This window comes from Vulpes vulpes, chromosome 3 (assembly GCF_048418805.1).
Source record: "Vulpes vulpes isolate BD-2025 chromosome 3, VulVul3, whole genome shotgun sequence".
Lineage (NCBI taxonomy): Eukaryota > Metazoa > Chordata > Mammalia > Carnivora > Canidae > Vulpes > Vulpes vulpes.
The window spans coordinates 124,482,838-124,507,062 of record NC_132782.1 but is presented as its reverse complement, the minus strand read 5'-3'; the positions used below and the strand labels follow the sequence as shown (position 1 = coordinate 124,507,062).

The following is a 24,225-nucleotide window of genomic DNA, read 5'->3' as shown; positions in this document are numbered from 1 at the left end:
CTCTTTTTAGTCATACAGTTTATCAAGAAAGAAAATAGTGCACTACACCTGTTTTGATCAACGGAAAAGGGCGAATGCAGCATTTTTGATAGGTGCTTATGCTGTAAGTACTTTTTCATGATTATTTTCTATAATCAGGCCAATGGAATACTAACACTGTCAAATAAAATCCAGGCCACTCTTTTAGGGGATTTGAGAGACTGGGAAAATTCCTAGCACCCTGGAAATGGATGTGGGACCGAAAGTGTGAACTACTATCCATGGGCTGTTTAACCCCCAGGTTATGAGAGAATCTTAGAACTGCAATGGGTAGCTTGGATTCCACAGTTGTATGGGTGTTTTACTTACTTACTTACTTATTTATTTATTTATTTATTTATTTATTTATTTATATTTTTAAAAGATTTTACTCATTTATTCATGAGACACACACACACAGAGGCAGAGGCATAGGCAGAGGGAGAAGCAGGTTCCATGCAGGGAGCCCATTGTGGGACTCAATCCTGGGACTTTGGGATCATGCCCTGAGCTGAAGGTAGACAGATGCTTAACTGCTGAGCCACCCAGGCATCCCTGTATAGATGTTTTTTTAAAAGAGACTATCCAGAAAGAACATTTCTAGAGAAAAGATACATAGTGGAATATTTTTATTTTTATTTATTTAGTTGTTAAGTAGGCTCCATGCCCAGCATGGAGCTTGAATTTACAACCCTGAGATCAAGACTTAAGCTGAGATCAAGAGTTGGACACATAATGGACTGAACCACTAGGTCACCTCTATAGGGGAAGATTCATTTTTTTTTTTTCAAGAGAGAGGGGTGAAAGGAGGGCAGAGGGATGGGGAGAGAGAGAATTTTAAGCAGGTTCCATGCTAGGCCCAGCCCCACAACCCTATGATCATGACCTGAGCCAAAATCAAGAGATGGATACTTAACCCACTGAACCACCCAGGTGCCCCAGTAGAGTGGAAGATTTTTTTTTTAAGTTTATATTTATTTATTTATGAGAGACACAGAGAGAAAGGGAGACATAAGCAGAGGGAGTAGTAGGCTCCCTGCAGGGAGCCTGATGCGGGATTCCATCCCAGGACCCCAGGATCATACCCTGAGCCAAAGGCAGATGCTCAACCATTGAGCCACCCAGGTGCCCCAAGTGTAAGACTTTTTTTTTTTTTTCCAAGTGTAAGACTTTTAAAGACTGTTGAGGTGTTTCTTTTTTGCAAAAGAGGAAATCATAGATTGCATGGAGGGAGGATTATTATTTTTTTATCAACCCATTTATTAATGTATACATGTGTTTGCAGTAGGCAAACCAAATATAAATGCTGCATATATTACAACTTCCTAATGATGGACAAGACTTTCCTAAAATAATCTTGATTGGAACTTTTGTTCTCTGTAAGTACTAAGACGTAAGTGTGAGTTCCATGTGAATGTGGTACAGAGTTTTGGTGTGACTATTTTTAGAATTTTCTATATATACTGGGATTGGGCAAAAACTTGGACGGCAGAAGCCATCAGGACTCAAACTCATTTGTAACCTCTAATAGCTTTTTAGGGACGTGTGGGATCTACTTAGGAATATGCTGGTCTGAAGGCAGGGGGGAGAGGTGTCATTTCTCGTCGTCCTTGGGGAGGGTCTGTGTTGCTCTGAGGCTTGGCAGCACACTGCTGTGTGACCTTTCAAGGGCCTTCCTCTGAAGATCTTGACTGTACATCCCAGTCTGCCACATAAAACCAATAGCTCTGGGAGAAAAAGCCCAGGGGTGGCATTGGAAAGACTGTCAGCTGTTGTAGGGTGTAGGCTGAGCATGGTGGCAGGTGGACAGCCTCCCTGCAGGCTGGGGCCTTGTTTCCAGGGCTGAAATGTCCAGCTCTGCCCGTCTTTTCCCCCTCTGATGTAGCTCTGGTAAAGCCTGGGGCCATCCCTGGTGGCACTTGTCTTTCTCACTCTGTAAGCAGCATGGTATGATCATGATCAAGGATCATGACTAAGAATCAGAAAAACATTTTTTCCTCCTGAAGTGGCTCTGGGATGATGGGTAAGCCACTTTATCTCTCTTTGCTTTATTTAGTTTCCTTATCTGTAAAACGATAGGGTTGGATATAATGACCTCTAAGTTTCCTTCCAATCTGGAGGACACGAGGATTATTTGTAGTGCCAGCCAGACTGTTGCTTGTATTTGAAAAGCATCCATGAAAAGCTGGCTGTTGGCAGGAAGGTTCAGCGAAGCGCTGGTAAGCTGAAGTGCTTAGTTTTCGCTTTGCACTAATTATTACTCATTTGAAACTGATAATTGACACTATTTGGAATATGGAGAGCTGGTGATAACTTCTGGATTCCAGCCATTTACCAGGCGTGTCTTTCTGAGGGGTTTTGTGATGTCGCATGAGCATCGTCTCTGGGAGTCCTCGGTCATGAGGCATTGCCGTCAGGAAGAGGTCATCTGCTGCTCTTGCCTCTCCTTCCCTCCTTCCCTGCCCTCTTGCCTCCCCTCTCTTCTTTCCTTTTTAATGGTTGTCCTTTCCGTTTCTGGTTTCATCCTTAATTTCATCATGACACCTCTAGAGTTTTAAAACGAAGTTAGGTCACAATAGACGCATTGAGCTTGGGATAAAATACATCTAGTACAGAAGTTTCCACCACTTTAATGCAACCAAATGACGGGAAAGCAGTCTCAGCAGGGTTGAAGAAGTGCTGAGGGCAGCATGAGCTTGCCTTACACGCTCGTTACAGTCCGGAGAAGCGATGTAAAGTAATTATTCTTGTATTATTCATTTCCAAATTGATTTTTTTTCCAATTTTGGAAATGCATTCCCCAGGAGGCTTTTTGACATAATACTTAATAAAAATGAAAGCCAAGAATTGTATTCTTTCCTTAAAGAGAATTGTGTGTCTTACTTCGTGTTGTGTATATGCACTTAATTGTCGGCACAAGTTTTGTAAGAAGAGAGTCAGTCATTTGCATTTGAAGTTATACATGTATTAAATGTTGCTGTTTGGATAAGCCATAATTTTCTGGGGGAAACTTCCTGTTATTAAGGTCAAATATCCAACTACATATTTGTATCTCCACATTATATAATCTAAATGGTATCTCATACTTATTGTGACAATACAGGCTTTTATTCCTTCTCTCCTTGCACCTGTTTATTGCCACAGTCATTGCCTGTTTAGTAAGTGGACCACCATCAGTGGCTTGCTGAAACAAACAAGAATAGCAGTCATTTTCATTCTTCCTGTTTCGCCATCCCACATTAGACTTGTCAGTAGGTGTGTCAGCTCTGCCTCTAAAACATATATTGAGTCAGAATACTTCTTAACATCTCTTGTTGTCCAATAGCTCCAGCCACTGTGGCTGTCCACCTGGGTTACCACCGGAGCATCGTACACTTGTTTCCTTTTTCAGTCTTGCTTTTGTTTAATCAGAGTTGCCACACAATTGTCAGAGTGATCTTTTAAAAATATAAATTAGATCATTCATGGCCCTGTTTCAAATTTGTCTAGTGCTTGCTCACTGTTCTTGGCATTGAATTCAACCTCCTTACCAATGCCAGTAAGATCCTCCCTGATCTGGCCCTGTCTACCTCTGTGTTCTCCTTGCTCAAGATGCCCCTATCACACTGGCCTTCTAACCGTGAGAATCTCAAGCTTATTCCCACCAGAAGGCCTTGACATTTCTGTTCTCCCTGGAGTGTTTTTACCTGAGACCTTTGCATTCCTGATTCCTTGTAAAGTCACTTCCTCAGAGAGACTTCCTCTCAAGTTTTGCTCTGCTCCCCTCAGCACAGTCACCCACTAGTCCCTTGTCATTTTGTTTTCTTTACAGCACTCTACTCTTTGAAATGATCTGATTCATTTATATTTAGTTGTTTATTATCTCTTTTCTAGACTAGAGGGTAGGAACCCTGTCTGTTCTGTTCGTTGCTGTGTCTGGGAGGTGATAAAACACTTAAGGGGTTAGGCCCAGGCATTCACCAGTTGAATTGGAAGCTCGCCACCATGGAGCCTTCCTGTTATGCTGAGTCATGGGGAAGTCCAGGGACGGGGGTGTCCCAGGGAAGAGATGAGGTGGCCAGCGTGGAGGGGCATGGGATGCTGCAGGCCACAGCTACTTAGCAACTGATAATGCAACTATTTTGGTATTTGGATGCTGAACATCAGCTTTGAACCATGCCCTGCACATAGTAAGTGCTCCATAAGTATCTACGCAATGAATGCAGAAGGAAGGAAGGTGACTTCCTTTAGGTAACTATAGAGGGAAACTGAAAGTGATCAAATTGGACATAAACTGTAAAGTGGTTTCTTCCTCATTACCAGAATGTTGTAGTTTTGACCAAGCCAACTATGGCCTTTAAAGATGCAGAATGAAAGCAGAGATCAGAGTCCAAGGGCGGTACCTGCTACCCAAAGTCACATCATTACTTTGCCCCCTTTTTTTTTTTTTGGATAAACCTTTTTCCCTCCCAATTTTAAAAATTGTGGTAAAATACACACATATAAAATTTACTGTCTTAGCCACTTCTTTCTTTTTAATTATTTTTTAAATTGAAGTTTAACTGATATAACATTATTTTCAGGTGTGCAATGTAATGATTTAATATGTGTATGTATTGAAAAATGATCACCATGATAAGTTCAGTTAACATTTGTCACCGTACATAGTGGCAAAAACATTTTTTTTTCTTGTGATGAGTCTTAACTTTTTTAAGTGTACAGCTCAGTAGTATTAGGTACATTCATATTGTTCTGCAGCTATCATATTTTGCTTTTGAGTTTGACATCTTGTGCCAAACATGCACTTACAGAGTCAGGGCTTTGCCTGTGTTTTCTCCATTAGATCAGGACTTTAAGTATGTCACACAAGCTTCTGTTTCTATTTTCTTATCTCTAAGTAGAGGAGAGCCTTTATACATTTTATCTCATAGAACTGTCATGAGTATTAAGAAGGTGATAAAATATAGAACATCATGTTCAGTAGGAAATCCACAAACCCTTCTCTGTGGGTGATTCTAAAGCTGGGGTTGCTAGAATGATGTGGCCACTGGAGATCACTGTGACACTGAACAGATAGATGACAGGCACCATTTCAGGGAAGTCCCTACTGATGAAGTATCACTTTATACCTAAGCTGTGACATTATACTTCTTGAGATGAAGGGCACAGATTTTAAGAAGTGATTAACTTTGTCAGGAAGGTGTTTCCCTTCTAGGATAATACTCAGTGCATTGTTGGCGTTAGGGGTCAGGATGCTGGGATCTTAGTGGCAACTACAGTACTCTCACGTGAGTTTGAAGAAAATAGGCCCTAAGATATTATAAGCATGAATTAATTAGCTTCTTGCTACATGCTTAAAGACCAAATCCTCACAAGTTACTATCTTGCTTTCAGTTCACAGAACTATGATAAAGAGGTCAAGGAGGATTTGTATCAGGCCCATGATGACTGGAGGATTGGAAAAATAATATGTGTGAGACGTTACAATACGTATGATGGTTTAGCTTAGAAAATGAAGTTCAGAGTTAAAAGAATTAAGATTTCTTTTCTCCCCCCCAGATATGCAGAGGGTGCTTAAGCAGAGGCTGTAACTGCAATGTGTTTTCTTTAACCCACTTGTTAAGTCCTCACATTGCTAATAAGGGGTCTAATTATGGATTAACTGGAACTGGGCTGAGCCAGATGTCATGTCTGAATTAGAGATGACAAGGCGAAGGTTTGTAGACTTTGTAATCATGTCTGTGTCTGCTATTTATTCTGTAGACTACACTTAACGCCTTAGTAGTTATATTCTAAGTCTACTACTAATTGCAAAGAAGCCATTCTCCACCTGGCACAGTGGTTGAGAGCAGCGGCTTGAGCAGAGCCACGGGTTCACCCTCAAATTCACTTGTTAGTTTTATGTCTTGAGCAAGCTATTTAACTCATACAAATTCCTGTTTTTTCTATTTTTAAAATAGAGATAATAACACCCCACCTAACATAGTTGTGGTGAGGACTGAAGGGGAGGTTATGATCATGCAGGTGTCTGGGGCAGTGCCTGGCATTTTAAGCATTTAGGAATGGCTGGTGGGTCTAGGCAGAAAAGTTGTGTGTCCTTCCAGAAAGTTTTCTGAGCTATTGTCTGACTTCCCCAAGAGCTGAAGCCTGTGCCTTTCTTTCCACCCTATTTTACATTTACATCCTTCCTTGGCTCAGTGATACTCAGATGGTTGTTAATCTTTTGATTGCTTAAATCACTGGAAGGTGTGGTGTGAGATTTTTTTTTAGGATGTTATTTGCATTTTAAAGGTAGAAACTGTCTGAACTAAGCAAATTTCTCATTTTTGAGTTGTGTATTCAGGCATTCTTTAGTTCAGTAAATATTTATTTAGCTCAGATGAGCTTGACCCAGCACTATAGTGGGCTCTGGGGAATACAAAAAAAAAAAATGAAACATAGAGAAAAGAATGAATGCCTGGCTTAAAATGGGGGACAGATGAGTAATAAATAATTGAGAAAAATGTGCAATAGGAGCCAAATTGGATAAATATATAAATCAACAAGTGTTTTTCTAGCCCTTATACATGAGGCCTTGTTCTGGGAGTTGAGGATGCTAAGGTGAGTAACTCTTGTTATTCTTCTGGGGAGGGTGTTTGGGGACCAGGGTCAAACCTGAGGAGAGGGAGGGATCAGTGATGGCCAACCCCAGTAGGCTAATTTGGTGAAGGGAATATTGAGAGGGTAAGTGGGGGTGCATGGAGGAGATGTTTTCTTGGGGGGGGGGTGGAGGGGTTGGGAAATGATTAATATATTTTAAATATCTAGTTTGAAAAGGGGGTAATTCAGTGAATTTATTTGAAACTAGTTTTTTTTTTATTTAAAAAGTGGCATAACCACATTGTAGAAGAAAAGTAGGAAAATTCTCCTGCAATAACATTATTCTAAACCTGAATATTCACTTAAGTATAAATTGCAGTGTAGTTTTGTGAACCTTTTTTCATTTGGCCTGCATATGTTTTGCCTTTTTTGCTACTTAGATGACCAAATAATGTTCCATTTAGAGGGCATACCATTGTTTTTTTTTTTTTTTTTTTAACATTTTAGATTCCTTTGCAATATTTTCTTATAATGTGACAAATATTGTTTGGTATTATGAGTGTTTCTTTTTGTGGATTGAGCCCATTGAGCCTCCCAGGTGCCCCTAACCATTTTTTAGGTTCTTGGAGCATATTACCATATTAAAGTAAGTCTGTACTAAATTTGGCACTATATGATGTCTCCAGTGTCTTTGCATATTGGGTATAGACATTAAAGACATAGAAATCTAATTGGTGAAAATGATACCTCATTGTTTTACTAATCATTTTTTGACTAATGAGATTTATTTTTCCTGTATTTATTTGTAGGTTTATTAACTTTTGAATAGTTGGTGTTTTGAAAACCTGTTTCTTGTTTTTGGGCCATTAAAAGTTGAAAAGTATCAGTCTCTTCTTTCCTTTAAGAGAAGAAGTCATTTTGGGGTTCCTGAGTGACTCAGTCAGTTAAGCATCTAACCCTTGATTTTGGCTCAGGTCATGATCTCAGGGTAGTGAGATCCAACCCTGAGTTGGCCTTTGTGCTCAGCAGGGAGTCTGCGTGAGATTCCTTCCCTCTCTCACTGCATCTCCCATCCCATGTACGCTCTCTCTTAAATAAATACATCTTTAAAAATAAAAAAGAAGTCCTTTCCGTGAATCAGTTTGTATCAATAGATGTAGACCCCTAGAAATCACACCCATCAGTCCAAGTTTCTGTGAGAAATTAGGAAGTCCATATACCTTAAATTCTGTTACTTTTCAAAGTACTACATTAGTAAGTACTAACATATGTCTGAATACGTAGGAAGTGCTGATAACGGATCTAATGATTATTCAACACCTAGTGGTCTACTGAATATATAAAAAATTATATTCAGGATAGTATTATTTAAAAATGATTCATGAATATGTTCTTAAACATTGAAAAATTGAAAAATGGTAATCTAGGCCAACTAACTCTGAATTTGTTTTTGTTTTTATTGGTTGGGACAAGTATGTTAGTTTCCTTAATATCTAATTCACAGTACATCTGTAAATTGCAATTTCAGAAATGCTTTATCATTAAAAATCTATAGGTTAGGGGAGAGCTGAGTCCTCCTGGGAGGTCCCTGAGAATGGTGTTGGGGGGAAATCTATAGGTTAGGGGCACCTGGGTGGCTCAGTGGCTGAGTTCCTGCTTTTGGCTCAGGTCGTGATCCTGGGGTCCTGGGATCTAGTTCCACGTCGGGCTCCCTGCATGGAGCCTGCTTTTCCCTCTGCCTATGTTTCTGCCTCTCTCTCTTGTGTCTCTTATGAGTAAATAAATAAAATCTTAAAAAAAAAAAAAGCTATAGGTTAAGCACATGTTATCTAAAAAACATAGGTGAAATCATCAAGAAAAATATTGGTTCAAAATAATAAAAGCATTTACCTTAAATATTTATTAAAACAGTAATAAAGTTGATGTTAGCTACTAGTGTACTGTCAACCTCTGTGGCTTCTCATTACATCTCACAGATAGCATTTGCTTCTTCTGCTTATGGAAATTGTGGAGAGGAAGGGAGGTGTGGCATCAGGCTGAGGCAGGGCAATTTCCTGTTTTCAAGTTCCTTCCTTTTATAGCTTGATAGGCAAGAAGGCTTTTGTGATATTGCCTGTAAATGGGCCAGACAGGCTTTTATCCTTGTAGGCTTATATTTTTGGTGGTTTCAAAAGCAGGTGAGGCTTCCTAAGATAATAGAGCACTTTCAATTTTAAACTCTTTGAATTTGGAAATTCTGTTAGTCCTCAGCATAAAGAAGGAACAATACTGTTTTTTATTTGACCCTCCTTGCATGTGATGTTTAGCTGTGGGTTAGGAAAATCAGCTGTTTGCTTTTCATTTGTGAAAGGTTATGTTTCTCAAGTTTAACTGAATAAATCTCTTCAGTTTTTTTTTTCTATTCTCCTTTTGGCATCCTGATAACAAACTTGTCCTATGCTGTAAATAAGCTCACAAATTTATATACACCTACATATGTATGTACACAACATGCATATACACACATGCACACACTGTATTTAAGTGCTGATACACTATGCTTGCAGTTTACCCATGAATTTTTGAATTTTAGGAGCCTTGAAAAGACATGTATACACGTTCTCTATGCCAAAGCTTATGTCTATTTGTTTCATTTATATACTGAATTAAGGGGATGTACTTTTTCACTGCTTGGAATTGTGTGTTTACTTATTATTTTTCCTTTAAAGGGAAGGGATTGTGTTTTGTTCCTCACAACAGCCTCAGCATCTAAAACAGTGTAGGACATATAAAAAGTGCTCAGTAAAAATTTGTAGCGTGAATGGCTGAATGTATAATGTTGATAAAAACATTGATAAATGAAAGTTAATCTTCCACAATTCTTCAAAGTTTAATATGGAGTAATTTAAAAGCTGTAGTACTTAAATTATGAACTCAGGATTAATTATAAAAATAATCGCAAGAATCATAGTGTCTTCAGGTATTAATTTATACTTTTAAAGTTACTGAGTAAGACAAAATGTTTTATATAACTTTCTCGAATTTTAGAACTGAAATGGGCTTTGTTCACATGTACAACCATTTGAAATCAGTATCATGGATGAGAGTCTTTTTTTTTTATTTTTTTTTATTTATTTATGATAGTCATAGAGAGAGAGAGGCAGAGACACAGGCGGAGGGAGAAGCAGGCTCCATGCACCGGGAGCCCGATGTGGGATTCGATCCCGGGTCTCCAGGATCGCGCCCTGGGCCAAAGGCAGGCGCCAAACCTCTGCGCCACCCAGGGATCCCCCTCATGGATGAGAGTCTTAATTTTAGCCTCAGAGTTTTAGTTTTTTCCCATAGAGGAAAATCCTTTTTTTTTTTTTTTTAGGATTTTATTTATTTATTCATGAGAGAAAGAGACACCGAGAGAGAGAGAGAGAGAGAGAGAGGCAGAGACACAGGCAGAGGGAGAAGCAGGCCCCATGCAGGGAGCCCAAGGTGGGACTCGATCCCAGGACCCCACGATCAGGCCCTGGGCCGAAAGCAGCGCTAAACCGCTGAGCCACTCGGGCTGCCCCAAGAGTTGAATCTTTAAAAATTTCAACTGTATGTATTTTTTATGGAAAAAATTTTGAAAAGAGGTACCTGAAGCCTCGAAGAGACTTATCAGAGCGTCACGTGAAATGTGTCTGTGCAGCGTGATGCGAGGCCCGTGGTCGGCCCCTCCCGGGCGTCTACAATCAGCGTGTCCTTTGCGTGTCTGCCTGGGCCTCACCTGGCAGTCACAGGAGTCGGAGTCATCGCCGTTCAATTTTATACAAACATCTGGACAGAACAGAGTCACTTACTTTTTTTTTTTTTTTTTTTTTGCACGAGTCGGTGCCTTTATTGGCCCGACCGGCTACTTGGGGCGAAGTGGGAGGAGCGCGTGGCCGGGACGCCGGGTCTGCCGAGCCTCACGGGCTCGTACGTGATGGAGAGGTCGCCAGGTCGTGGCCCATCATCTTGGGCTTGATTTCCACCTGGGTGAAGGTCTTGCCGTTTTCCAACCTGTCGGGCAGGATGATTCCCCGCAGGTGCGTCTTCACTGCCTCGGGCCGCTCTGTCCACGGGCGTGCTCCGTCTGGTACCCACTCCATCAGGGGGCCTGCTCCGTCAGGGGGACCCGCTCCATCCAGGTGCCCTCCGTCTGGGGGGCCCGCTCCGTCTGGGGGGCCCGCTCCACTGGGGGGGTCACCTGCTCTGTCCAGGTGCGCTCTGTCGGGGGGACCTGCTCCATCCGGTGCCCTCCGTCGGGGGGGCCCGCTCCGTCTGGGGGGCCCGCTCTGTCCGGGGCCCGCTCCATTGTGGGGGGCACCTGCTCTGTCCAGGTGCGCTCCGTTGGGGGGACCCGCTCCATCCAGGTGCCCTCCGTCTGGGGGGCCCGCTCCGTCCAGGGCCTGCTCCATCGGGGGGGGGGGGGGGGGGGCACTTACTCTGTCCAGGTGCGCTCCGTTGGGGGGACCCGCTCCATCCAGGTGCCCTCCGTTGGGGGCCTGCTCCATCGGGGGGACCGCTCCGTCCAGGTGCGCTCCAGGTGCGCTCCGTCGGGGGGGGGGTGGACCTGCTCCGTCCAGGTGCGCTCCGTCGAGGGGGGGGTCACTCCATCCAGGTGCGCTCCATTGGGGGCCCGCTCCTTCTGGGCACCTCCTTCTTGACCTTGTGCCGGCGCTGGAGCCGCGAGCACCGCCTCCGCAGCTGCTCGGGGGACATTGAGCCCCCACCCCGCGCAGGGCGGTGAGCTCGTGGACTGTGTCCCGGTGAGGCGCGGCGCCGTAGGCTTCCTACGCAATGAGACATTTACTGGAACATGCCTATAGAAACCGGAGATTGTGCTTTCAAATTCTATACCAGATGAGGTTAGCTGGCTACTAAACAACCACCGTCGATACTGAATCCATTTGATTGTGTTTATGGTTTTCTCGAGTTTAAAGTAAATGTATGTGAATCTGGAAAAGTAGACTCACTTTTGCAGAACCTTAGAGGTACGTCTCTCTGCTCCAGTCGTGCTTTCTCAGGTTTCATTTGGAGAATCTGAGCCCAGAGTGATCGAGTATCTGCCCAAGGTCAAATCTAGTAAGTGAGAGACTGGAACCCAGATCCTCAAGTTTCTAGTTGGAGCTTTATTGATCCACAGCATGTAATTGAGCAGGGCTAGTCTGAGAATAATGCTACGTCGAAACCATGATACTCTGCAGAAGATTCAGAATAGCATATGGAAGGGCAGAAATTTCCAGTTACAAAGCCTTCGGCCATGCATTTTCTCTTCCAGGTGGCATCTGAGCTTTATTCTGGCTAATGGGGCTAACACCCCAAATACCTTTGGGTACCAGCCAGATTCAGTGGCAGTTCTTCACCCACTTTTTTTGGTGATGCCCATGGGTAGCTTAGGTTACGTCTGAATGTCAGGAGTGACAGGAGAACAGGAGAACCAAGGAGTGACATGAAGTAGTTGAGACTGGATCTCAGGACAGGGCTTTCCAAAGCTTTTTTCACTATAAACCAGAGTAAGAATCATATTTTACACTGCTTCTTAGTATACACACACCATTCACATGTATAACTGTGACAAAATGTTCAGGAAGCAGTTCTTCCTTTACAATGAGTGAGTTATACTGACATTTTATATTCTGTCCTGTTTTATTTAAAAAAATCTTAAAAAATAATCTTTACCCCATTAAATTGATGTTGCTGTTACCCGCAGTTTGCAAAACACAGCCATTGCAGAATCTGCTTACTAGGCTGAGATCTGAAATGTATTTGCATGTTTTTTAGAATATTAGTTTTTGGCACTGAGTACACAGGTGACTGTGTGGGTTAGCCCACGATTAAGCATGAATAGCTTCGGGAAAATGGAAAGTGTTCTGAACTTCTTAGAAACCTCCTCTGTCTAAATATCAAGATGTCCAGCTGGCTTTCACATGCTACTGATTCAGTTGATACTTGATGGTTGGGAAGAGCGGAGTTTGTTTTAAGACCTCGAATAATGCAATCTGTCTTCTCTTATCTCACTTTCATTTGAATCACTATGTTTCTCTCAAGCTCCTACACATCCCTTTCTTCCTGGCAGCCAAAATGTGTGTTTATTCACTTGTGACAACCTTGAGTGAGAGAAGCCTGAATTTGGGTCAGCCCTGGGGGTCCCAAGGAGCCAGCGCCTAGCCGGTCTCAGGGCCTGTTATGAAGTGTCTCATCCTGTGTAGTTTCTATATTCGTGTTGATGGTATGTGATGCCTTAGGCACTTGGTGATATCTAATCTAAACCTTAGGTTTATAAGAGTTTTGGAATGCATAATTTTAATCTATGTAAGTTTCATTTCAAGAAATCCCTTCTGCTTGACCTAGTGAGTAAAACAATAGCCTTTCCCCCATAATGGACAGTGAAATGAAATTAAAAAGCCCTCTCCACATGTATTTTCTGAAGTTTTAAATAAAGGAGGAGCTCCTGTTGGGGTTGCGGTGTGTGGAGTGATTCTAAGGCCCAAATCCTGGCGACCGCATGGGTAAATTTAGCCGTGCACATGTCAGCTACTAGGTTCCTATGTCAGCGCCATCCTGACCCGTGTGTCTTTCTTCGTTCTCTTTATTGCTTCTCTGCCTCAGCCCTGGGTCCCCTGTACCCACCCCCTCTCACCGCCCCCACCCCATGACAAATGCTTGTAGGGTTCCTGAGTTTTTATTATGGGAAACCAAGCTTTTATGATGAGGACCCAAAGCCAGGGGTGTAGGTAGCAAATTCACAGTTAATTGGGGTGAGTAGTGGGACTAGGAAAGTGTTACCTCAGCCTGAAAGAACTATTTGGAGCTGCCGTAGTACTTTAGAGAATTACTGAGTAGGGGAGTTAACATTTGTGGTCCATAGTTTCAAATTAATGAGTAGACAGACAAGCTTTTCCATGTGAAGATACTGTGGGTGAATCAGACTTTACACTTTGTTGAAAGGTGGTGTGTGAGTCATTTAGTGGGGCTTGCTTTGAGAAATTTCTAAGTAATAAAGCCATAATTCCCTTCTCAGGGAAACCTTGCCTGATGTTTTCTCCATAATTTGTTTGCCTACTCTTCCCCTACCCCCCATTTGTTTATTTTGCCATTTCTTATTATCTGACCCAGACCATGGCTTAATTATAGCTCTCCTTACCTTGTCTTATAATTGATCATGTGCAATAGCAGCTACTAGAGTAAGCTTGCAATCACTTACTTTGCCATCTCTCTCCTACTAGAGTGAGCTCCTTTTTAAAGATTTTGTTTATTTGACAGAGAGAGAGGGAGAGAGAGAGAGAAAGAACAAGTAGGAGGAGTGGTAGGCAGAGGGAGAGGGAGAAGCAGGCTTCCTGGCACTCCATCCCAGGACCCTGAGATCATGACCCAAGCTGAAGGCAACGCTTAACCGACTAAGCCACCCAGGTGCCCCTAGGGTGAGTTCCTTGAGGGAAAGGGTGACCCTTCCTCATGTTTGTATCTCCAGTGTCTAGCATAGTGCCTACCTCTTGTTTTAAGGAATAGAGGAATGAATGAGGTATGACACAGCCCTAGAGGGGATTCAAATTTCCAAGATGACTGATCTCATGTTAATAGCTTGTATGAAATGATGCAGATGAACTCCATAGGTGAGGTCTACATCACGCCACTCCTACCCCCAGGTCCTGGCCTTGATTTCTGTCACCAGGGTCTTGGCTGCAATGCTTTTTTTTAAGATTTAATTTATTTATTCTTGAGAGACACAGAGAGAGGCAGAGACCAGGCACCAGGATTATGACCTGAGCCAAAGGCAGATAGATGCTCAACCACTGAGCCACCCAGATGTCCCTCGGCTGCAATGTTTTAATTTGAAATCAACTGCTTGTTAAAAGCTATGGGAATGGATCCATTCTCTACAAAGAATTGATGGGTATGCTGTAACTCTTCTAACAGCATCGCAGGGTATTGTCTGTCTTGGAATTGGGACACTTTAAATCCTACTTGTTGAATGTGATAAAATATTTATGTTCCCTTCAGAAGTGTCTGAAATTTTGAGAAAATTCTCAGTTGTCTGCATTTGGGTAGAACTTTTGGCAGCAACCTACATCTTTTACCTGGAGCCACATTTTAAGTTTTATTCTTTTTCTGGAAACACATCTGTGAAATAATGGAAAGAGTGACAAAACAGGATTAACATTTTAAAACAGTTTCTAAAATCATTTTGTTTTCTTGTTTCCAAGTTAGGTGTATGAATTAAAAAACAACCAGGGCCATTTTTAGGATATCCTGGCATTGGGCTATGCCATTATTAGCACAGAGTTAAAAAAAATATGTTAGATATTACATTTTATACATGTGTACTCACTGATGACAATATTTTACTTCTGAATTCATGGAAGAGGAAGTCAGATTTAAGTTGTTGATTAAAATCCTCTTATTACAATGAAGAATTTTGGGTTTTACCCAGAATGTGGGCCACTAGACTCTTTCTATAAACCCTATTTTACTTTTTTAAAGGCATATTGGTTGACCTAGATATGAAGTTAAATACAAAGACTCCAGGACTCTGGCTTTTACTTTACCTACTATAGCAATTCAGAGAATAAGTTCTCCTCTGAAGAATTGATCCGGGAGAGTGATTCTTCCCTAAGTTGCAGAAACAGATCCTAGAAAGAGGTCCTCTCTTTGCCCTGCCTGCCCCTACCCTTCACTCCTCCTCCTCCTTACTGCGCTAGGAAACCCAGAGAAATTAAGGAACTTGGCCCAAGAGGCAGAGCAGGGAGGGACCAGAAACCCTCTACTTTTGGCATTCTAGTCCTTCCCCTGTTGGTTAGCAGCCCTCAGCTTATTTAGGTACCAGAGGCTCAGTTAACGCCACTGTGTGAAATAACCAGTTACCCGTTTTCTCATACTTTGCCCTTGGCTTTCATTTATGGCTGTTAGTCACCTACCACTCCTTGTTATCTCTCTGTGGCTCTCCTTCCTCTTTGTTCTTTCCCTGCTACTCCCACCTCTTTCTCTTCCCTCCGTTCCTGATCACTTCTCTCCTGTTGCTTTGTTTTCTTTCTTTCCCTGCTCCTTTCTTAATTGGCTCCTATGTAGAATAGCAGTATTGTTTTTTGAGTTTTTTGGTCACATGTCACAGACTCCAACTTGCTGAAGCTTAAAACTTGAATTTTTATGAATTTCCTGGTAACTTAGTCAAAAGAGGAAAGTACAGGGCTCCTTGTAGTCTTCTTTGTTTAATAAAAATTCTTTATTCCTCTAATGGGAAGGTCTTTCCCTCTCCTCTTCTGTCTGGCTCCTTTCTTTCTTTCTGTTGTTTGAACAAGTAATTATTGAGCAGCTGTGCCAGATGCTCTTCTACACTCTGAAGGAGATAGCAGTGGTCAAGAGGGATAAACTCCCTGTCCTCATAGAGCTTGTATTCTGCTGTGGGGCACAAACCAAAGGTCTGCTTCAGATTAGAAGTTGAGAGAAACCTTCTCTGAGGTGATGACCGTTAAGCTGATAATGAGGAAGAACATTTTAGGCAGAGGGAATAGAATGTAGAAAGCCTTTCAAGGTGGGAATGAACTTGGTATGATTGAGGATCTATGAGAAAGCTGATGTGGCCAGAACACAGAGGGCGAAGGGGCTGAGGCAGGTGATGAGGTCTCAGGTCTCCACCAGGGTTCGTATCTAGAAGAGTCTGGGTTTTATTCTCCATGATGTAGGAAGTTGTTATAAAGTTGAAATGATCTGTTTTGCCCTGAAAAAGAACTCTCTTTTTAGATCTCTACTTAAAGCTCTCCATGGTGCCATTATCCCTTTGTTTCAGATTTCTCTGATGCTACCATGCAATATGGTCTGATTATTTGTCTGCTTTCCCTACCGTCTTCATTTTTGTATCCCTAAAATATAACTCACTCCCTACTAGATACATGAAGAGATAGATTTGACCCATGGGTTGTCAAGGACACAGACAAAGCCTTTTGTCGTGCCCTTGGAATTTTATGGATTTCCATGGCCCCCTTATTATTATTACTTAAAGCTAATGAAATAATATGTATTTGTAGTTCTGTGATATAATTCAGGTGTTTAGCCTTCTGACTTCTGTAATGATTATTATTATTTTTAAAGATTTTATTTATTATGAAAGATGCAGAGACACAGGCAGAGGGAGAAGCAGGCTTCCTGTGGGGAGCCTGATGCAGGACTCGATCCGAGGATCCTGAGATCACGCCCTGAGCCAAAGGCAGATGTTCAAACACTGAGCCACCTGGGTGCCCCTGTAATGCTTATTATAACAAGGGTTCTCAACTATAACTTTGTTTCAGAAATATTCACTGGCCAGACCTCTCATATCTGGTGAATCAGAATCTCAGGGGGGAGAAATCAGGATATCTAGATCTTAAAATGGCTTTGAAGGTTTTTCTGAGGCATGTTCGAAGTTGGGGATCCCCTGGCTTTTATTGGAAGGTTTGAAGTAACGTACAAGGGATACTCATTGAGGTTAGGAACGCATTTGCCTCATTCTTGGTGTTATCTATTACTGGTTCCTGGTACCAGTAATTCTTTACTGAAGAAATGAATCACCTGTGTGTAAAACTGTGGCAAATTCTCTTTTTCTTTCTTCTCTTTCCTTATTTTTCTTACTATGAGTAAATCTGTCCTCGAGTCTTGCTGCTGATCAAAAGACAGGGTGAGAAAACGCTGATCAGGGTGAAGGGGGAGTGCTTTCTGGAAGTAGTGAGGTTTACCTCCAGCGGTGAGCTGGAGGGGGAAGGAAATTTCCAGTAGCTCCAGGAAGGATGGATGGACTTCCTGTATCTTGTATATACTGGCTATGCATGCAGTAGATCTGTTGGTTGGATTTAAGTTACTTTTATTTAATTTGGAATTGTCTTCACTTGTTTCAGTTTTACTGTTTGTGGAATTAATAAACTTGTAGGGAACATGGTTACTTCTTTAAAAAGTCTACACACATTTCAGAATGATAAATTCTGTTATTTTCTTGAAAGACAGTTCTGTCATGTGGCATATATTTGAGCAGTTTGGGCTAATACACAATAAAATGGCTCTGGAATCCTTTCTGCAAACACCTGCCTGATGGGCAAAGCTCTTGTTTCTCCTGCTTTCTCTAAGCAACAAATCTTTGTAAATACTGGAAGAGAACAACCAGTTCCTTGTTTGTGTTCATTGTTGATTTTCTATTCTTGAGTCAATTCAAAGAACAGTAGCTTACAAGTTACTTTGAGATTCTAGAACTGAGATTTAGTTCACATCCTATGTGGATTCTATCTTAGAAGTTTGGATAACATCTCACCTGCAAACTTCTTTAATTTGGAAAAGGATAAGTGACTATATTTGAGAAAGCTTCTTTTTTTTTGCCCTTCAGGTGCTCGCTCTAGTTAAGAAAATGAATACATTTGTTTGTCTGGTCAACCTCCTTCCCTCTGCTTATGCTGCTGTAAATTGCCATAAGTTCAGAGGAAGTAAGCCATACTTTGGTCCTATTGCTTTTCCACCCCATTTGTGTTCCATTCCTGGTGAGTTGGGCAGTCATCCCCCTGTGTTTGTCCAGAAATTTTTTGACCTTGTCCACTTTTCTTCCCAATTATCTGCCTCTGTTTACAGCAGGAAAATCTTTCTCCTCTCGTATTTATTTGCTACACCTCCTGTTGCCTCAGATTTGGTAGCAGTCTTTTTTTTTTTTTTTTCAAGATTTTATTTATTTATTCATGAGAGACACAGAGAGAGGCAGAGACACAGGCAGAGGGAGAAGCAGGCTCCTTGTAGAGAGCCTGATGCGGGACTCGATCCTGAACCCCGGGATCACGACCTTAGCCAAAGGCAGATGCTCAACTGCTGAGCCACCCAGGCATCCCGGAAGCAGTGTTAATCACAATGCCAAATATTGAGGAAAGCTTTGCATTTTGAAGTAGAGTTAGATATATTAAAGTACCAATCCCACCATTTGAAATAATTCAAAGTTCACTTTTAAAGTCATTCTAAACATGAGCATTGGTTTCCTCATGTTTTATTTTTCTAATCTAGGCTTTCCTCAAGTATTAACACTGAGGGAAGAGAATTTAAAAAGCAAACGTGCCTCTTTAACCTAATTATTTTGTTTTAGTTTTATGTTTTTGAAATGTTTTCCACCACATTTTATTTTAGAAATATGATTTTAATAACATGGACTATATGAATCATTTTTGGACTAGCCTAAGAGACTGACAACCATAAGATTTTATCTTTGGGTAATTATTTCCAGAGATCTAAATATTAGCCTTTACAAATATGCTTTTAGAATAGAATTTATCTGCAAGTTAAAGACATTCTGTAATTGGTTATAGGTGTTAAGAGAATTCAAACACTGATGCTTGGTGTGTTGTGGGTCTGTAATCTGCATCTTTATCATAAATGAAGTTATGGTTCTTTGCCTTCTAAGCTTGGTCAAATTCAGTCCTTGATTTAAAGAGCGTACTCCACTTTTTTAAGCTTTTTTTTTTTTTAATTTGAAGGCTTTATAAAATAAAATTCATACTATATCCATAAGTAAGCAGTGAAACTCATAAGTAAGCAGTGAATTTTTGACATGAAACCATTCCATTTGAGAGTATGAATTATTCAAGTAATGTTCTGGAGTCTGTTTTTATATTTCATATAGATTGCCTTCTGACATTGAATGATGGTTGAGGTACAGAGCTGTGTTTACCTGTGTGCCGTAGCATAATAGCCTTGTACTCAGCTTATGTGAGACTAGGGACTCAGGTTTTCTTGGGACCAAATAGTTTTTCTTTTTCCTCCTTAAAAGGGTCTCTTTAGACTCCTGTGTGCTGAGAACATTGGCTTAGTGTTTCCCTGGTTTGCTTTCATAGGGAGCTGTGCTAGTTCAGTGAGATACAAGCAGCTCGGCAGTGTCTGTGTTGGAACATGAGCTCTCTTCAGGCACGAAAAGCCTGAAGTGTTACTGAGACGCAGCTACCAAGAGATGTGTATTCGTTCTGGCTATAGCTGTCAGTTCTAGAAGAACTATCTTTTCAGGCTGCTAAAATTCTGGTTCCCATCAAATTAAGACGGGAAGACACACAGGGCTAATGTTGTCTGCAGTTTTCCTTAACTGCCCCTCCGAGAGCTGCCCCTGGTTTTATCCTCTTCACGCCCATGAGAGGCAGAGATAGTATTTCTATTCTAAATGAGTTCTCACATAAATAAAGTCCACTGTGTATCAAATCTCAAATTCAAATTAAAATGTAAAGAGATGTCACTTGAGAGTATTTCAGAGCAAACATCACCACAGCCGGGAGCACAGTCATTCCTAGACCTTGTTCTCAGAAGGATACCAGATGAGTGTCAAGTATTGTTAGGATGGAAGTAAGCTATGAGGATAGAGCCTGGCATCAGGTTCTATCTTACTTCTGCACTTAGTTTGGCCTCCGTATTTGTTCAGATGCATTGTCTTTGCAGGCCTCATAATCTGTGGTTTATAATAGACTCAGAACTGGAAAAACAGGGAGAACGACTTACCTTCCTTTGTGATGTGTTAAAGACAAGGTGCATTCATTCTTTTAATTAGACTATTCAGTACAACAGATTTAAAATAGATTGAATAAAATACAACTGTTTTAAATATTCAGTTGTATTTCTGGTTTGCAGTCAGACTTAACTATCTAATTTGTAAGTGATTGTTTAACACTGAATATTTCTATAAACGATTAGAAAAGTAGAATCAGTGTGGATTTGAGACATGTTTGCTTTTTTTTTTTTTTAGTTTTAACATTGAATGTAGATATTGTTTTCTCAGTCACTGGTTATAATAAAAGGAAATGAATAAGAAATGTTGCTATGAAGAGTAAAATTAAACATTTGTTTGTGCTTACATATGACAATTAAGACTCAATGCTGTCTTCAGGAAGAAGCAGTTTATAAATTAAGTGCCTGGACACTTAAGAAGTCTGAGAACCAAAGTCTTGGGAGCCAAGGAAGAGACTTTAGAAATTTTATCTTTCAACTTGTTGCAGAGTTTCTCACTTCTTAGTGTGTTTTTGTAGATTATCATTCCATGGACTTTGGTGGCTCATTCTTTGCTGGTAACTGGTAATTACTTTCCTTTCCTAAAAACAAACCTAGCCTGGTATTCTTATTCTTTTGTTCATGAGAAGTTCATGTAAGGAAAAGTGAGTACAGCATCAATTTTCTCTTGGTTACATGTACTTTGTTGGGGAAAGATATGGGCCACTTCACGGATCTTCTGCTGTTTTGACAATGAATTTGATAAAACCGGCCACAGCATTTATTTTATGGTTGTTGATTCTAAGGCACCAGGAGACTCAGGAGGCCATTTGAAGATGCAGAAATGAGTAGGATCAACATCTGTACTTGCCAGTGAGAGGGTTGAATTAAATGATAGTATGTTACAGTTTTGGTATATAGCAGTCGGGAGGGTTTACAATCTCATGTGTTGATGTCTATACACAGACCGGCTTTAGGACTTAGGTGTCAGAAATAACCATTGTGGATCTTGATTCACAGGGATACAGGTGGTAAAAAAGGAGAAAAATATTTGGGGACCAAAGTTTATCTCCTTTCTGTGGTCCCTTGCTATAGAAGAGCTGTGTGCTTGATAGAAACTGAGCACTTTACATACAGTATTCAATCATTAAATCTTCCCAACAGTCTTATGAGGCAGTTAGAGTTTTTTTTTTTTTTTTAAAGATTTTATTTATGAGAGAGAGAGAGAGAGAGAGAGAGAGAGAGAAAGGCCTCAGAGGGAGAGGGAGAGGGAGAAGCAGGCTCCATGCATCCCAGGTCTCCAGGACTACGCCCTGGGCCGAAGGCAGTGCTCAACCGCTGAGCCACCTGGGCTGCCTGAGGCAGTTACAGTTGTTATCCCTATTCCCCAGGTAAGGAAATGGAAGCACAAAGAGTTAAGGTAATACGGCTCATAAATGAAAGAGTCTGGATTTGAATCCAGGCAGCTTGGCTGCAGATCCAGTGTTTGTACCCATCAAGCATTTTTTGAGTATGTGCCATGTGCCAGGAAGTGTGGAGTCCTGCAGATAGAGAAGAGGCAAAAATCCTGCTCAGACTTACAATCTAGCCAGGGAGGGAGCTTTGAGAACATAGGAAGGGGCCTGATCTCATCAAATTGCCTTAGAAGGCTGCCCCACCAAAGTGGTTTAGAGTTGCGGTCCCAGGAAGGGAGGAGGTAGCCATCTAAACGGGACCATGATGCAAGGAAGACTTGAGTTGGGTCTGGTTTCTTCACGGTCTGCTCCCCAGCCCTCTTTAGAGCACTTATTGTTGCCAATTTATGCTCCTTAACGAGGTTGTGGACTTTCCCTGGGTCCCGGTGTGTATGCAGGTTCCCACACAAAAACTGTGTTAAGTACATACACATTGATCTTTGGTGACTTGTGTTCTTGTCACCTCCTGCTTTTCCTGCCTTTTATCAGGTGTTGGGAATGCAGAGTCTAGGTTCTGAACAGACACAGAAGAAGTGGGACAGTCAATGTCTGGGTCAGGTAATATGCCTTGACTCTTGAACTACTCTGTATAAGCTAATAATAGGAGTCATCTGAGCTAGAGCTCTCATTTGTAAAATCAGTCTCTATCTTACTTTTTCTTTTAGCACATCACTGAAGACTTGACTACACCTTGTTTGATGCTTTCAAATAACTGGGCTCTGAAAGTTAATTTCACTAGCTCCCCTGAGCACTATCACTAAAATTGTACTGACACATTTAGAAAGTCTTATTCACTTAATTATTATTTAAGCTAAATTAACTCTCTAGGGTGAATGCACTTGTAGTACCTTACAAGTTGAAATCAGTTATCCATTAAACATATATTTACAGAGCATCTATCTGTTAAGAGGCATTGTAAGGCTTATAAAGGTATAAAAACATGTTTACTGCATTTAAGGAGCTTTATACTTCAGTATAAAGGAAAATAATTACAACACAGCTGTCAGGAGCCCATCAGGAAGTGGTTAGGAGTGCTATGGGGAGCCAGACTGCCTGACTCCACCACACCCTTGCTGAGTGACCTTGAGCAATTGATGTTCAGTGTTTCGTGTATAAGTGGAAATGAGTTAATAATGGAACCTACCTCAGGGTGATTATGAGGATTAATGAGCGAAATTATATAAAGTGCTTAGAATAGCACCTAGCACATAGTATGCACCCTTTAGCTTTTTTGTTTTTATTATTATTATCATGGTCATTATCATTCTTATAGTTGAGTCTAAGGAGTAGAGAGGAAGGGTTTCTGAGCTTAAGAAAAAAAAATGCATGGTGGAGGTGGTATTCAAGTTAAGTCCAAGGAAATAGGAAGAATTTTATTTACTTATTTGAGAGAGAGAGAGAGATAGAGCACAAGCAAGGAAGAGAGGGAAAAGCAGACTCTCCACTGAGCAGGGAGCCTGATATAGGACCCTGGGATCATGACCTGAGCTGAAGGCAGACACTTAATCGACTGAGCCACCCAGGCACCCCAAAATAGAATTTTAATAGGCAGAGATGGCGTGGAGAGTATTCCAGAAGAAACCTCAGATGAAAGTGTCAAGTATGTTTAGGGAATGATGAGGATCCAGACTAGCAGATGCGGTTCATTTAAGCAGCAATGAGAAGTTCACCTGGAAAGATCAGTTAGTACTTTATCTTGGTGTAGGGTGGGCAGTTTGGCCAGGGTTTCTGAGCCGTTTTGAGACTCTCAGAGTCCTGTTCCAGAATTGCTAGAGTCAGCAGGAGTGGAGGCAGAGAGAAACTATGTTAGCCCTAGAGTGTGGTGATAAAGTGTTATGGAAGAAAGGTCAAATGCAGATTCACTGGAAAACTAATGAGGTTTAAGATTCAGGATCCTTAACATGCTTGGGCCTCTCTCTCGAGGTTGTTGGGGGGACCCTAGTGGTGGTTTTATAAAATTTGAAACAACATTTGTTTTTTTTTTTTTAAACAACATTTGTATACTTTTCTGTCTCTCCCCAAATTTCAGTCCCCCCAAGCTGTAGAGGCTATAGAGAAAGAATCAGTTTGGGTATTGATTGGATGAGGGTGGTGGATACCATGAAGGAGAGGCCAGAGTCAAAGGTGACTTTTGAGGTTGAGTTTGACTGACAGGGAGGAACCCCAGATGACAGACACAGGGGGATGATGGGAGAAGCCAGTGAGGGAGCAGTGCTTTCAAACCAAGCAGGTGCTCTACCCTCTTTAGCTTCACAAAGGAAAGAGACATTGTCTTTTTAACTCTGTCCATCCCCCTCCTCAGTTGTTGTCTTGCAAGTGTTATAATTTTAAGTTATATGGGGATTGGGAAGGGGCCCAAGCATGACTTAATTAGTGGACTAGAACCCAAAACACATATCCTACATAGGGACATGTCCTCATTTAGCACTCTGTATAGGCTAAACCTGGTTGTCTGAAACGTTTAAAGAGAATTTCTACTTTGGTTTAGGGCTTTCATATTTGGTAAATTTTAGGACTTCTAGACTGTTTAAGTTGTCACACACATCTGTTTCCTGGAAACTTCTCTATTGAAGAAATTTAATTGACTCAGAAATGGTCAGAATGCTAATTTCACAGCTATCCTGTCAGTGTTCTGGTGGCAGTACCTAACTGGTAAGGCTGTTCTCAGTATTTGTTTCCTCTTTTATAAGCAAGTAAAATATTAAACTAATAACAGGAAATCAAATTCCAGAATTAA

The 24,225-nt window shown here is 41.3% G+C and overlaps 1 protein-coding gene across 9 annotated transcripts in view; it reads left to right on the top strand.

Annotated features, from left to right (window-relative positions):
* CDC14A (cell division cycle 14A) overlaps positions 1 to 24,225 on the top strand; it is a 178,622-nt gene that overhangs the window by 37,727 nt on the left and 116,670 nt on the right. For all 9 annotated transcript variants that reach the window (XM_072754506.1, XM_072754503.1, XM_072754505.1 and 6 more), the window contains one exon: positions 11 to 103. In XM_072754506.1, the coding sequence (XP_072610607.1) occupies positions 11 to 103 (93 nt within the window). Of the gene's footprint in view, positions 1 to 10; positions 104 to 24,225 lie in introns of those variants that run through there.